The sequence below is a fragment of the Panthera pardus genome, unplaced genomic scaffold, assembly GCF_024362965.1.
Source record: "Panthera pardus isolate Hobbes unplaced genomic scaffold, ASM2436296v1 HiC_scaffold_12, whole genome shotgun sequence".
Classification (NCBI taxonomy): Eukaryota; Metazoa; Chordata; class Mammalia; order Carnivora; family Felidae; genus Panthera; species Panthera pardus.
In genome coordinates, this window is record NW_026526677.1 from 13,703,519 (window position 1) to 13,719,997 (window position 16,479).

The 16,479-nt window shown below is 41.2% G+C and overlaps 1 protein-coding gene across 1 annotated transcript in view; it reads left to right on the forward strand.

The window, feature by feature from the left end:
• Positions 1 to 12,091, forward strand: part of LOC109245144 (fatty acid desaturase 2-like protein FADS2B) — a 30,203-nt gene extending 18,112 nt beyond the window's left edge. The window contains exons 6-12 of the mRNA XM_019412468.2: positions 2,024 to 2,084; positions 4,787 to 4,863; positions 5,058 to 5,155; positions 6,136 to 6,232; positions 8,527 to 8,606; positions 9,934 to 10,059; positions 11,488 to 12,091. Of these exons, the coding sequence (XP_019268013.1) occupies positions 2,024 to 2,084; positions 4,787 to 4,863; positions 5,058 to 5,155; positions 6,136 to 6,232; positions 8,527 to 8,606; positions 9,934 to 10,059; positions 11,488 to 11,539 (591 nt within the window). The 3' untranslated portion in view covers positions 11,540 to 12,091. The remainder of the gene's footprint in view (positions 1 to 2,023; positions 2,085 to 4,786; positions 4,864 to 5,057; positions 5,156 to 6,135; positions 6,233 to 8,526; positions 8,607 to 9,933; positions 10,060 to 11,487) is intronic.
• The last annotated feature ends 4,388 nt before the right edge of the window (positions 12,092 to 16,479 follow it).

Here is a 16,479-nt window from a genome sequence, read left to right on the forward strand (position 1 = left end):
AAAGATCTCCCCCCTCTAGGGAAATGGTAGATCCCGAGATTCCGGTGCTTAGGAAGAGGCTGCTATTTCCTAAAACAACTTAGGAGTTTTATTAAAAGTAAGAATAGCTCTGTCAGTTGCTGCCTGTGCTTTGTGCTACATAAACCAAAAGTTGTGCAACTTTTTGAAAATAAGCTTTCCCAGCTTTGGAAGACCCAATTTTCTTCTCCACTGAATTAGGAAACAATCCCTTGACAAGATTTTTAAAAGTCTCTGAGGGTGCCTGGGTGGCTCAGTCGGTTAAGCGTCTGACTTCCTCTCAGGTCATGATTTCATGGTTCCTGAGTTTGAACCCCCACATCAGGCTCACTGCTGTCAGCAGGGACCCTGCTTTGGATCCTCTTTCCTATTCTCTCTCTGCCCCTCCACTGCTTGTTCTGTCTCTCTCAAAATAAATAATCTTAAAAAAATCTCTGGCTGCCATCACAAATCAGTTGCTTTTGACAATGGCTCCACAAACAAATTGGACTTGCCTGATGTTTGTGGACTCCTACGCTCATCAACAAAAGTGTGATACTTTGATTTCTCTAATCATCCCCACAGAGTAAGAAGGGTTTGTCTTACTGAATTTTATGAAGCAGGCTGCCCCTCCCCAGAAGTACCTCCTTAAGGCTATGTTCAGTATGCATGCTGCCTCTTCACAAATGGTGGAGGTCACCTCTCCAAGTTTTACAGTTGCTCGTCAACATCTCCCTAGACCCTAGGGCTCCATTTAATACAGTTGCAGAGCTACTACTGTCCGAGACATTGCTTGAAATTATTTAAACTCTAAAATTCAGTTGTTTTACATAAAAAATGGTTCTGATGAGCCCTGAACTTTTTCTTCATTCTCATTTTACTGTCATATTTCTACCATTTTCTTCAAACATTCTACTTTCCAGGTTCTGTGCTCATGTTCTGAAAGACTTAGAGTCCTCCTTTGGAGTGATACTCAAAATCAGTCCTCTGTTTAGGTGTGCCAGCTCCCAGGAATTTCCACCTGCTCTTTTCCCCATGTTTCCCACTACTTAAATGTCTGCAGGTTTGAGAGTAACTGGAAATGGTTCTTATTAGATCATCATTATGCTATTTATTTTTACCTATCATAGTAAGAGAAGAAAAGGTCAACCCTGCCATCCAAATACAAAAAGATATCTATATGTAGGAGGGAAGGTATCAGCAGAATGGGGGACAGCAGAAATCAAACACTTCCCATAGTATTGTGACCAAGTGAACATACCATAAAACTATAGAGCAGATGTAAATTTTGATTCATTCATTCTTTCTTTCAACTGAACATTATTGTATGTTTACTAGGTACTAGAAGTTTAACCATTACCTCTATGCCTCCCCTCAGGGTGTTTGCTGTCCTTGTGCACTAAGCATACAATAAATTAACTAAGGAGACTCCTCTAGAAAGTGAATCGAATTACCAGCATTAAGATTTAGTAATATCATTGCACCTTATAAATAGTCCATCACAGTGTGAGATCCACAGTGAGAACACAAAGGAGAGAAGATGGGACAGATAAGAGGGGCCATGCCTCTATCTTCTACACATGACTATTTGACAAATATCTGTTGAATGAATGAATGGAGATGGAGACTGAGCTTCAAGCAGACTTCTAAACACCATAGTGAAGAGAAGCTAGGAAAACTCATCAGAAATATTCCCTTTTGATCACCACTCCACTCCATAGAAGGACAAAAAAATTTCAAAATGGTACCATAGGAATTTTTAAAAAATCACAATCCCCGTAGTCAAATGCAAGAATTACCCACATTTAATTAAAGAAAAAAGATGCTGCAATATTTTCTCTTATTCCAGTTCTTGTTCTTCTAGTGCCTCAAGTGTGACAGCCAACAAATTCTGACCATATGGCTCTTTCCATAGAGATTTTAAACATACACACACACACACACACACACACACAGAGCAATGTTCTTGAGTATTAACGACCACAAGCATTGTCTCTTATTTTAGTTTTATGCTCTCTCCTTTCAGAATGGCAAGAAGAAAATCAGTTACAACAACTATGAAAAGCAGCACCTGTGTTTCTACATGGGTGAGTCCTTGGAGCCACTTTCCTTATCATACCGTGTCCTTGAAGCAAGCTGTTGTCAAGCCAGACGGCACAACAGCAATGCTTTCACAGAGAGACCAGGCCATGTTTTATTGTGACTTGGAAAAGTAGCATGTCTTATTTCAGACTTCCTGGGGGCAAAAGTCTGAAAAGGAAAGCAAAAAAAGCAAATAGGTATTTAAAAAATTTTTTTTAATATTTATTTATTTTTGATAGAGAAAGAGTAAGACAGAGTGTGAGTAGAGTGGGGTAGAGAGAGAGATGGAGACACAGAATCTGAAGCAGGCTTGAGACTGAGCTGTCAGCACAGAGCCTGATGCAGGGCCTGAACTCACAAACCATGAGATTATGACTTGAGCCCAAGTCGGAAGCTTCACTGACTGCACGACCCAGGCATCCTGCAAATAGGTACTTCTAATGTGCATCTAATGAGATAGTTCAAGAGGGATGAAGTCAGGATGCCAAACTAAGCCTTGCATCTGAGACTATCATAGGAAAACTAAACACCTGTCAAGAAGAAAAGAATAATGGTATTTTGATAGGGAGGAAAAATAGGAAAAGAATGCCAAAGCACTGACATTATGAAGCCAGAGAATATAGAAGCTCAGGAATAGAAGGCACCTGAGAGCTACTGTGTGAGAGGAAGCGGGTTGCTCCCATGGTCTACATACAGCTGCAGAATGTGTGTGTGTGTGTGTGTGTGTGTGTGTGTGTGTGTGTGTGTGTGTGTGTGTGTAAGGTAGTAATTAAAACTACCCAAACAACAAAATGTATTGATATCCTAATACAAACAGTCTAAATTATCATGATAAGTTTTTTTACAGAAAGCCAGTATTTGAACAATCAACTGTAAAGATATTTTAAAACACAAAGGAAACCTTCCATCATTCAAAGTATATTTTGTAACATAAAGGGTTTTTAATTTCTAAACTGGTATCATGTGTATCAAAAAGCTTTCAGGGTTCCTGGCTGGCTCAGTTGGCAGACCATGTGTCTCTTGATCTCGGGGTGGTGAGTTCGAGCCCCATGTTGGGTACAGAGATTATAAATAAATAAACCTAAAATTAAAAAGCTTTCAAGAGGAGCAATAATAACTGTTAAGACATGTGTTCAGTTTCTCAGTGGAAAGTACAGGGCATTTCTAACCAATCTTTGAGGTTCAGTAATCCTGCAAATGTTTAAATGCCCACTTCATAAACACAAGTCACATGGAGCACCTGGTTGGCTCAGTTGATTAAGTACCCAACTCTTGATTTGGGCTTAGGTCGTAATCCCAGGGTCATGAGACTGAGCCCCAAGTTGAGCTCTGTACTGAGTGTGCGACTGCTTAAGAGTCTCTCTCCTTCTTTCTCTGCCCCTCCTCTACTCAGGTGCTCTCTAAAAATCAACAACAACAAAACCACAAGTCACTGGAAATCTTTTATGATATTTTCACCCAGTTTAAGTGAAAATCATATGTATGTACAAATATATATATAATATAGATGCGTGTTCAGGCTTGAAAGAAATATATATAAACCTGAATATGTGTTCTGGCTTGAAAGAAGATAGGGAAGCTAAACAATTCTGACTATGATAAAATATCATAAGCAAAAATACTTTGCTCTTAACCAAAATCAAACCCATACCAACTCACAAAGAAAGTTTTTGTGGAACCTCAAGCTATGCTCGTCCTAAACATGCTTACGCATTTGAGAAATGAGACAAAATTAGGGCAGGCCCCAAACATTTCCTTTAGATCAGTGGTTCTCAACCAAAAAAATACTGTCCTACTGGGACATAGACAAAAATGTCAGGTTATTGCCCCCCGTACAGAGGCTGGGAGATAGGGTCCTATCCTGATTTTACTACATTCAAAGGAATGACTCTCAGGTCTTTGATAAAGGCATTTATGGGTTGTAGAAGATCAATCACAAAGAGTCAGAGAAAGTATTTTACAATTGTAAGTTTTCTAACAGAAATAGTCTAAGCCTGAGGCCTGCAGTCAGCTTTGGCTAGAACAAACAGTAAATTCAGTTGACAATGTTGAACTGTCTCAGGCAGAACTGTAAGGGGGCTGGGGTCATCCCAGAGGCATGGCCTTGAACTGTTAAAAACTATGCTCATGTTTGTTGAAGTATCTCAGTGTGGAGGTTGGACCAAATCATTCATGCTAAGAGTTTGTAGAGTTTGAGAGTCAGAAACCCAGTATTGAGACCTAGTGGAGAAAGAGGGCTCGACTAAAGTCAGGACTCCAACACACTGCTTTGTGCTCTAGACAGCCCCCCTGGTCCTGGAGAAGCAGGTAAATAACCATCCGGTCAGAAAGTGAGTACAGGTTCTGTGTTTCTGCCACCTTGACATATTGTGACAGGGCCCATTCCTAAAATTGTGATGATGATGGATTCCATGGACCTTGAGAAAGCTTGAAATTTTGCAGCAGAAGCTCTTCTGGGTTGCTCCATCAAGAATGATTCAAATCTTCAAAGCTTCCTCTTTCTTAGTCTCTTTGAGAGAGCTTGACCCAAAACCTGGTTCAGCCTCAGAGACTCGAAGAACTCCATGGAGTCCAGAAAGTGGTTGTGGATCTCCACTTTGCATCCCTTCTCAGGGGCAACATTCCAGGAGTAGCATGTTAAGGAGATAGATTTCTGCTTACTTACATCATCTTTTAGTCACCATCTTTTCTTTGTGTTCTTTTTCAGTTGGGCTCTTTCTCCTAATGCCTGTGTATGCCAACCTGATGTCCATGGAAATGATGTACCTCCAAAAGTATTGGGGGGTGAGTAACTTGACTCATCCTCTGAAGCTAGATCAGGTAGAAAAAGGGGTGGAAAATGCCTGGCTCCTTCTAGATGCAGCTTCCTTGAGCAATAAGGCATAAGATTTAGCCAGTATGAGAAGGGGCCCTAACCTGGGGAAGGGGAAATGAAATTGTGTCCAGGGCATTTAACTGTCAATTACTTTTCTCTGCAGGAGTTTGCCTGGGTCAGCAGCTTTTATATCCGCTATTTTATCATGTTTGGCCCTTTTTATGGAATCTTCGGAACAATATTGCTCATATTTTTGGTAAAGTAAGAAAGCAAGAATATTCTTTTATTTCCATAACCTATATGATTCTCCTACATTCCTTATCTGAGATATTTGTGATTAGCAGAAGATTGGAACACCATGCCCAAGCTCTGTAGCTGAGACATTTCCATAAAAACGTTTTTTTTTTTAAGTTGAAATAGTTGAATAAGAAGAGTTGTTTGAAAACAGAATTTGCCCAATCTTGTCCTTTTCTTCCTACATACTTAATTCTCAATTGAAGAATTCCATCTGATCCCCAAGTTCTTTAGAATTGTAATCCAGTTGGACACCATAACCTCGCCAAGAATAATGGAAGGACAGTCTTTATGACTAGAGATTTCCCCAAAACTAAAATGGCTTCAGACTAAACAGCTCTCTTCAACTTCCCAATTTATTCCTCTCCCATTCTTTCACATTATTATCCTAACTCTTACATAATAATGCCATTGACAACTACTAGGCATCACAACTTTGATAAAGGATTTACCTGCATTATATTATTTGATGTAATCCTTGCACCTCCCTGTAATGTAGATAGCATCATCTTCATTTTTCTGCTAAGGGATCGAAACCTCAGAGAGTTAGGTCATTTGTCAAACTTACAGAGCAAGTAGGGGCCAGTGGCAGGGCCACACCAGAACTTGAGCCAAGTTCTACCTGATGGCAAAGCCAAGGCTGTCGATCACTTTGCATATGCCCTAGGTATCCTTTGATCCTTGCACCAATGCTACAGAAAACTTTGGGGTCACTGCACTCATACATCAGGCTGCAAGGCTGGTTTTGTGCCCAAAACCCAGGGTGTCATCTCTACACATAAAGGGCCTCCAAAGAGGAAAACAAGTGTCCTCCATTTTATTGGAACCTTTGATTCCCTTCCATTTCCTCCATTGCTCAGCCAGATCTTCCAGCAGTTGTGCCAGCCCAGTGTTGGGAACTGAAACACCCCAAGAAGTCATCACTTTCTCTTTTTATTCTCTGAAAGGTTTCTCGAAAGTCCCTGGGTAGCATATGTTACCCAGATGAGCCATGTACCTATGAGAATAAGCAAAGAGGAGAACCGGGACTGGCTCAGTACTCAGGTAATGGTGGAGTTCCTGGGAAAAGGTCCTTCCGATTATACTGATTTAGAGTCTAGTTACCTCAGGTGATAATAATTTATGCTTATGAAATGCTTGCTAAGAGGCAGGCACTGCCCACTGCTTTGCGAGTGCTATGATTACTACCACTTTACAGATGGTAAAAGTAAGGCATGAAGAAGTTGAGTACCTTGTATGATATTGCCCAGCTAATAAGTGGTAGAAAGCAGGTTTTAAACCTGGGCAGTCTGATTTCAGAGCCTTTGCTCTAAACTAAGGGTCAGTAAACTACGGTCCAAGGGCCAAATGGAGCTCGTTGCCTGCTTTTGTAAATCAAATTTTATTGGAACACAGCCATGCTTGTACATTTACATATTATATATGACTGCTTTCATGCTATAAAAGAAAAACAGAGTAACTATGACAGAGAAGTAAAATATTTACTGTCTTGCACTTTATAGAAAACATTTGCTGACCTGTCTCCCACCCAACCCAGTCTTTCAAGTGAATCTGAGCTCTTAGAATCACAAAATGAATTTTACACCTAGATGGTCCCTGGAAGTCACTTCACGTCATTTTATAGGTAGAAAGACCCAGAGAGGAGACATGGCATGCTCTTTGAGCATGCAGTTAATGATTAACAGAGTTATGATCAGTATAGAATCCCTTTGACTCCTAAGCCTTCCAGTGGTTGGGCCATGATTATACCACTTCCTTCTCCAAGCTCATTCCCAAATTCAGTGGACCTTGCATTAAAGCAGAGTATTGGTTCTAAAACTTTTTGGTCACGGACCACCTTACACTCTGCAAAGTTATACTCGTACAAGTTTTTGAGGACTCAATGAGCTTTTTTTTTTTTTTTAATGTGGGTTATAGCCATTGATATTTACTATATTTGAAACTAAAACTGAGAATTTTTAAAAGTTTATTTATTAATTAACTTTAAAACAACAAGAATAAAGCCAGTACATTTTAAACATCAAACTGATGATGCCATTCTAGGTTTAGAGTCCTCTGGAAAAAAAAAAAATCTACTGCACAAGCATCAGAAATTGGAAATGAAAAATGCAAATGCTGTATTAGAGGTATTCTGGGAGTAGTTTTGACTTTGCAGATCTCCTGAAAGGTTCTTAGAGAACCCTGGGGTGCTCTGAAGTACACTCTGAGAAACGCTGACAGAACAACCACAAAAATGACATTCAAAATAGTGACAACCCCAACCTTAGAAAGGCAGCGAATAAAATGGCAATCATAAAGATTCTTAATCTTGGAAGCCTAGAGAAGCCTATGAACTCCTTCTCAGGATAATGGTTTTAAATGTGTAAATAAAATACATTAGATTTCAAAGGAAACTACTTCTACTGAAATGCATTTCTATTCTCAGAACCCATGGTCGAACAATTAACTGCCTTACTTCTCACTTAGAAGTCCTTCAAATGTACTGTATGGAAATGGCATTCTAATCTCTACAGTCTCTACCCAAATCCTACAATCCCACTTCCCATTTGCCAGTCATCATTCGTGACACCTTAGCTTTCTGTATCCAAGGGCTGATGGTGACTTAGCCCCTCAAATCCCACATACTTCTTCATATCTATTGCATTGCATAAACTTCTTAGCAATATGTCTTATCATCTTTTTATTTATTTTTTGAAAAAAAATTTTTAACGCTTTATTTTTTGAGAGACAGAGAGAGACAGAGTATGAGCAGGGGAGGGGCAGAGAGGAGGCAAAGAATCTGAAGCAGGCTCCAGGCCCCGAGCTGTCATCAAGAGCCCAATGCAGGGCTTGAATTCACGAACACGAGATCATGACCTGAGCTGAAGTTAGACGCTCAACCGACTGAACCACCCAGGGGCCCCTCTTATCACTTTTTTTAAATTATAAAGCTATAATTAAAAGCCTATATAAATCATAAGCTCCTTGAGACCTGACACTGTGCTTTTTTTTTTTTTTTTAATGTTTATTTATTTTTTGAGACAGAGAGAGAAACAGTGTGGGTTGGGGGGAGGGACAAAGAGTGAATACCAAGCAGGCTTCTCACTGTCAGTGCAGAGCTTGACCAGGGGTTTAAACTCATGAACCGCGAGATCATGACCTGAGCTGAAATCAAGAGTTGCACACTTAATGCGCTGAGCCACCAGGGGCCCCACTGTGTATCTTTCTTATCCTTCAAAGTTTCTTACAGAAAATAGATACTTGTTGACTAATTGACTTAAAGAGAATAAATAAAGGTTTCATTTGTTTAATCTGACACATGGGCTTATTTACATCTAATGTAAGCTTTTTCTTTGCAGGTCTTGGCCACCTGTAATGTTGAACAGTCCTTTTTCAATGACTGGTTCACTGGGCATCTGAACTTCCAGATTGAGCACCAGTGAGTGATAGAAACAGTCCATGATAAAAGGCAAAGGCTGTCACTTATAACAGTCCCCCACCCTCCATACAGTCCAGAACAGAGCCCTAGACTAGGGATTTCAGAGGGAAAAAATGAATCAGAATTCTCTAAATTCTATTAACTTCAAAGGTAAGAAAGTGAAGAAAGAAAAGCAGAAGGCGTAATAATTGAGTAAATGGAGGGAAATCTTGGAAAAATAACAATGACTCAGTTCGTAGATTCCCAAGGACTTAGGAATTGGTGGTTGTTTTCTTTGCATGTGGTTTGTTGGCAAAACCCAAGAAAAATCATGATACTTGTGTAACAAAGTTATGTTGAAATTAATTTTTATTTTTAATATCAACCTGTATCTATATCTTTAGAGCCAAGGTTACAAAACAATCAACTGAAATCCAGTTTCTGTTGCAATTTCCAAATGATATTTGAAATACTTTACCAATAGGTAGTCAGATGCACATGTACCAAAGGAGAAAATGATAGTACTTTGAAAGTTAATCTCGGCAGAATATTCAAGGAAGAGACTTTCCTATTCATCTTTCCTCTTCATCTAAGCTGTATCTGTGATAGAGAAGGAAAAAGTTCTTATACCTATTCATGGGATTTTCTCATCCTTTCTCTCATGGTATTCCTTTAAAATCTCGGCAAAGCAAGAAAGCTTATTATTCATATGTTATCAAAGTAAAGTTTAAAACCTAAAAAGTTCACCTGGCTGGTAATTAAAAGCCTTGAATAAAACCCATCTCTCCTCCCTTCTTATTCCTATCTTAGAACTTTCCCCCATATACCTTAACTAAAACTTACTGAATACTCACTTATTTATTGTACAGGAGTTAGAGGTATCCACAGAGAGAGACAGAGACAGAATTGGTGGGGGGGTATCTCCAGCTCACTAGGCAATTAATTGTTAAGTAATCTCTACACTCAATGTGGGGCTTGAACTTACAACCCTGAAATCAAGAGTTCCATGCTCCACTGACTGAGTCAGCTAGGCACCCCTCCAGCTCTCTAGATAATTCAGAATGGTAGAAAATCTTATACTTTCATATGACCTGGTCAAATTAATATATTTGATAGAGGTAATTCTCTTAGGTCTTCCCAAACATTAGCCACCCACAGGGCTTACAGAGGGTTGAGAGATAAGATTGGAGTGTTCTGGCAACAGTTTTTGAGCTTTCTGGAACAGAAGTATTGTACAACGTCAAGGTCTGCATTGCAAATAGAGTTTTATCCAATAATAGGGGAATAAAAACTCCTTCAAGTCGCTCCTTTTATCTAAGTTTTGTATCTCCTGTACCTGTTTCCCTAGTCTGTTTCCCACAATGCCACGCCATAATTATCACAAGGTGGCACCCTTGGTGAGGTCGCTGTGTGCCAAGCATGGATTGCAGTATGTGAACAAGCCCCTGTTGAAAGCATTTGGAGATATCACCAGGTAATTACAGTCTCTCAGCTCATAGCTCTCATTTCCCCCTCACTGCTTGTCTCCACACTATTCACTGGCTTGTGAATCACTTACCCATAAGCTATTTATTAAGGGACATCTGTATGCCCAGCATGGACATGAGACCCTTCAGGGAACATCAACAATGCAATGTTAAAAAATAATTCTTACCATTTACCTACTGCCTTGTGGGCACTTCTTAGTGAAAATGCCTTGCTACCCTACTACTAAGTATCAAGCTTCTTAAAACCAGGCCGCATGTTATTTGACTCTGTATCCCCTACAGAATCTTGACCTGCTTTAGAATTTATGTGCTGGGAGGGACTCTCAAATCATGGTCCAGAGTTGCAAACTACAGGCACTGCCTACAGGGTCCAGGGACATAACTGTATGGATCAGGGAGGGGTGACTGACCAAGAGCAGAGAAACCCACCAGAACTGAAAGTCAGTACTCATCTTGGTGCATTCAAAGCTCCACAGAGAACATTAACAGCCTATGATCAGACTTTAGTAAGTTTCCCTGTCTTTTGGAATTAGGAAAAAAATTGCCAGTGTCTTGAATGAAGCCAACTAGGCCAGGCCTGGCCTGATCTGACCCTTAGATGGTGCTCCAGTTACATACTCTTCACCATGCCCATCTTACTTTTCTGCCCTCCAGAGATCTGGCCCTTCTTCAGTTGCTACAGAACTCCCTGTCCCTTGCCATCTCCTGTCCTTTGTCCCCTTATCTTCTGCCTAGAATGTTCTTCCAGTCCATGGCCTCCCCTCATAAAACCTTGTCGATTTCCATCCCTTCTCCAAGGCTCATAAATGCCTTTTCCTCATCTTGGTCTTTCCTCAACCCCAGGACTCAACCTGTCACCTGCTTTTGCAGGTGCTCTAGCACAAGCCTCTCTTCACTTGTGAGCTTTATCACAATCATGAACAAATAACATCGTGGGTAATAAATTATTTAATACGTGTCTCCCAAGCTAGACGAGGAACTCCACATAGGTGGGACTTATGTTGCTCCTCCTCACTGCTGTATTCCCAGAGCCTAGAAAAACACCTTTCACATTGTAAAATATGATGAGTGTGTAACAGGATGGGTTGGTATAGAGGTATATGCTTTATCTTACAGAGATTCAGAGAAGCTTTTTTTTAATGCTAGGGAAAAGGACTGTTGATACTCTGGGGTACAAAAAAGAATAAAATGAAAGAAAAACTGAACCCCCTCCCTAAAGGAAATGTGAAATCATCTGCTAACATGCAATGCAGTGTATTTGTTTCCCTCCACTGGGCAACAGAAAAGACATCTTTCAGCCATAACTGAAAATGACAACATTTCCCTGAGCCAAGTAAAGGAGTGCATGGTCCATGGCGCATCTCCATTTACATTAAAGTCTCATCTACTGATGATTTTGTTTACCTCTCCCACAGGGACTTGAAGAAATCTGCAACCCTCTGGATGGATGCTTACTATGAAACATGAAGCAGAGCATCAACCTTGACACACATGTAGCTGTGTCTCTGAAGGGGGTTAATGAATGTGCAAGAGCTCTTTCCTGCTTCCCTGCTGGTGCCATGGGCATACCTGCGGTGCCAGGAGTGTGAATCCCAAGGGCACATGATAACCCCCTCCCTGAAGGTTTTCTCTGCAATTGCAAAGCAATGGAAACACAAGATGGTTAGGGTACCAAAAGGGAAATGGGAGCCAATTTTCTTTATTTCTTCTATAGAATCTTGAACTTAGTCCTACTAATAGACCTAATCAGATCATCTCCATCACTGGGGCATATGCAAGGGAACCAGGCAAAAGGCTTACTGAGAAACTGGGTATAAGAAGAAGTGGGACAAAAGAGAGACCTCTGATGGACACTTGGGAAAACAGCACGGTTGCCCTTAGAAGAGAATGGTGTATTTAAGAAATTTCTGTTGACCATACAAATTTTTGCTTATTCCTTACTTAAATGTGTGAGCCTCTTTTTTCTCTAAAAATTAAACATAATTAACATTAAAGTCTCCTTAAATGTTTCAATCTTCACTTTGGATTTTTCTTATTGTAATGGCATATGTGTAATTATGGTGTGTATGTATTTTTCTTCCAACTTATAAAATCTCTTAAGGAGCTCCCTACATCCAGGCCCAATGCCCACTGACACAGGAGTTAAGCTTCCGTATTTTAGCATTACTGGCCTTCTGCTAAAGCGTAAACTGGTCCTGAGTATAAGACTGATTTGCCTAATTCCTACCCACAAGAGCGGAAATACTGTGCCTTGCTATTCAGTAACTCTGACGAAGGAAAGAGATTTGTTTTCTGTAATGTAGACCCCAGGCTGTGTCAAGGCATTTTCCAAGCTTAGCACCGAGTTACGCATTTCTTAAGATAAGAGAGTTTCAATGCTAGAAGGATGAGTGGACACTCTCAAGACCATACTGATGTCTGGCTTTGGTGCTTTTGCTCATCTGTTCATGGGGTCATGTTGGAGCTCACCCTAGCTGTGAGGAGGGAAAGCAAACAGTATAAACTTCCATCTGCAGCTCCAGGCAAGTCAGCATTAGGGATTTATCTGGTGTCTGAAATGCTACCAGGAAGCATTTCATTCCCTCACTCCAAACCCTGCAAAATACTCTTTTTCTTTGTTCTTAATTAAATCCCCAGGTTCAGGAGCACAGATCCTGTGGCAGAAGTGAGTGTTATGACTTGAAAGAAGCCACTGGTGCTGAAGCAGAGGGAGCAGGCGCCAGAGAGGTACAAGATGGGGCAATGAAGGACAGTATGTGAAGTGACTCACAGGTCCAGGGGAGTTAACCATGTATGTCAAAGCCAGGAAAGCAAGAACTGGTTGGGGGGGGGGGGGGGAAGAGCATTGAAATGGTAATAATATTGAACAGGGAAGTTAAGCAGAGGATAGAAAGGAAGAAAGGCTTTATTGGTTTTATGATTCTTTATAATATAAGCCCTAATGGATATGGCCATAACCCATATTCCACCTACTGGTGGATCTATAAGTGATTTCTCCTGCCGGAAATCAGGGCTGCAAGTGGGTGTGGGGGACAGTGGTTGTTTTCTCTGCCTCATCTGGTTCAACCCCCAGAGGTGCTCAAGTCCTGTTTCTCCTCCTGGTCACTAGAAATAGCAAGTTGACTTCTCCCTGGACAGACTCAGTAACTCAAAGGCATCCCTCTCTGTGTTGAGACCAGACCACTTGGCAGTTGCCTGAATGGAGTTGGTTACTGTGGGACTGAACACATCTGGGAGATTTTGACACATTTTGTAGGGAAAACATGTGAAATTAGTTCAAGCAAGTTGCTAGGTAAGAATAAAAATTTATGGTGGGTAAACTTTAACCTGCTTAAGGCGTCCCAAGTCAGCATAGTAGTCATTTTCATGAGCTATCTCAACTGATTTCTCTCCCTCACCCTGTGCTGACAGGTATTTGCACTTGGTGAGGAATGTGACTACATTTTATTACCTGTTCAACAAGCCTCCTGGAGAAGGAGAACCAAGGCCTGTGATGTTCACAGCTTCCCACATCACTGAGCACTGAGGGAGAATCTAGATGGTCAGTCCTCAGGGTATTTCATTTCTGTCATCTCTGCTCTATGGCCGCTTGAATGAAGGTGGCTTGCTGGGCCAGACTTCTGCGTCTTTAAACTAAATGACTCCTGAGAATTGAGTTACAGCCTTACCTGAAACTGTTCAATGGGTTTTCATGGCTCTTGGAATAAAGAACCAACCCTCAGATGGCCAACAGACTTTGCCTACATCGGCCCCTCCCCATTGCCCTCCCCTACCTTGTACCAGACTGGCCCTTGTTTCCTCTGCTTCGGCCCCAGTGGCTTCTTCCAGTCATGACACTTGCTCTGCTACAGCGTCTTTGCCCCTAAGCCCAGTGTCTGAACCCCTCTGTCACCCTCCCTGCCCTCACTTCTTCTCTCCTGGTTACCTACCACTCACCTGCTGATCTCAGGGCAACCTCCACACTAAAGGCCTATTGTAAATCAAGACCTATTGTTATACACTCTGTAGCAATTACTACAGGTAAAATTGTACATTCGTTTGTGTGATTCATTAATTTGTTTGTCTTCTACCCCAGCCTGCAATATCCATGAGAGTAGGGAGTGTCTGATCTGTTGGAGACTCATAACAAAGATGTGTGGAAGGAAGGGAGGGAGGGAGGAAGAGAGGGAGGGAAAGGAGGAAGACAAGTATGTGAATGTAATTCTTTCTAATTTGATAGAAAGGAAAAAAAATGTCATATATATGAAAAGCATTTCTATATTCTAACTCTGAATTATTAAAATTATCATCAAAACCTAAGAACATCTACTAAGCAGTAAGTACTGAGCTACCCCCTTTGTGGACATTATTCCATTTAATCTTCATAATAGCCCCTTGGGGCAAGTCCTATAATTAATCTCACTTTATAGATGAAAAACTTGGGGCTTAGGCAGGCCAAACAACTTGCCTGATGTTATAGATGGGACGTGGCTGGAGTAGTTTCAGACCCAGCGATGTCTGACTCCATAGTCAACCTTCATTAATTTCCAAGTCAAGGAATTCAAAGCAAAGGGGAATTAAGTGACATTAGTAGATACCGACAGTGGGCATTTCTGGAATAATTTCAATCACTTGCCAGGAGGTGATGGAATAAGCATTAAGATAGTTATCTTTTCACCTCAGCAGGAACAGGTGCCCCGGGGAAGGGAAGGCCAGAGTTGCATATGACAGGCACAGCACCAACTCAGAAAGGATTCCTGGTAAGGTGCCTGGGTGGCTCAGTCGGTTAAGCATCCAACTTTGGCTCAGGTCATGATGTCACAGTTTGTGAGTCTGAGCCCCACATCGGGCTCTGTGCTGACAGCTCAGAGTCTGGAACCTGCTGTGTCTCCCTCTCTCTATGCCCCTCCCCTGCTTGCACTCTCTCTCGCTCTCTCTCTCTCTCTCAAAAATAAATAAACATTGAAGGAAGAAAGTAAAATATACAGAAAGAGAGAAAAAGAAACGAAGGAAGGAAGGAAGGAAGGAAGGAAGGAAGGAAGGAAGGTTCCTATTGACTCACTTCTACTCACCAGTCCTAAAAGAGTATCCTGCTCATAAAAAATTTCACTCGGGAGTGGGCAAGCTGAGATGTAAACTTTCAGAAATGATAGACACTGCATCAGCTGTAGAGGAACAGGATGAAGAAACGGATTTGAGATTTTGTGGTGATTTAACATGAATTCAGCCAAGGGAAAATTCATCTTCCCTCTGGCTGTCTTCATATGGTCTTCCCTGAAACCCTATTTCCTCAAAAGCACCATTCTTCTTGGTAAAATGAGGCAGTGAGAACTTGCACGCACTGTCAGTTGGGCATTAGGTAAGGGTGACTGGAATAGAAGTCAGAACCCAGACCCTAATTTCAGCTCCTTAACACCCTACAGTGAAATTGGCCAGGTCATTTATACCCTCCTACCTCAATCTGTGTAACAGGTGTGCCTAGTATTAGCTGGCTCGTCCATATCATAGCGTGACTGGGACAAAGGAGTAAGGCAAACGGAATAGTTTCATAAGCTGAGAACACCCATTCTGATGCTTATTATTGCTATTATGTTATAATGAGGTTCCTCCAATCGCAGACCCACCAGAAGCAAGAAGGCCATAGAGTCAGTCACACAGAAACACAAGATGGACAGACAATCATTTTTATAATGACAGTGGCACCTTTCACCAAGTGAGAAGCTTATGAGTCACAAGCGAGAAAATGATTTCTCCCGTTGCAACAAGTAACACCCTTGAGGCACTTTCCACATCTGGCTGTTAAATCCCCTGGGACCAGCCAAAATCTCCAGATCTCAGGCTGAAGGGATAGCAGAGAGCCCGAGGTTCTACTTATGCCAACCTCTGGTTAACTGGGTGACAGCACAATCCTCACTGTTGAAAATCCTACCAGGGGCGCCTCAGTGGCTCAGTCAGTTAAGCGTCTGACTCTTCATTTTGGCTCAGGTCATGATCTTATGGTTGTGAGATCGACCTTTGTGTTGGGCTCTGTGCTGACAGTGTGGTGACTCCTGGGATTCTCTCACTCACTCACTCACTCACTCACCCACGTGTGCACCCGTACATGTGTGCTCTCTCTCACAATAAATAAATAAATAGATATATAAACTTTAAAAAAAGGAAAATCATACCAGATATAAGTATACCATTTGTTGTTTCATCAGGACATTATAAAGGACTCTCTTGACTATTTCCATGCTAATCATCAACTTTAAAGATGCAGAAAGTATAAAAGATCGAATATAAAACCTCATGATGGCAGGAATATATTCAGGTACTTTTTCTTTCCCAACAGTGTTTATGGAATTTTACAAATAGACAGCGATGTTGGAGAGAATCTTACAGTGAACATCTGAGTCTCTATCACCTAAATTCAACATTAACATTTT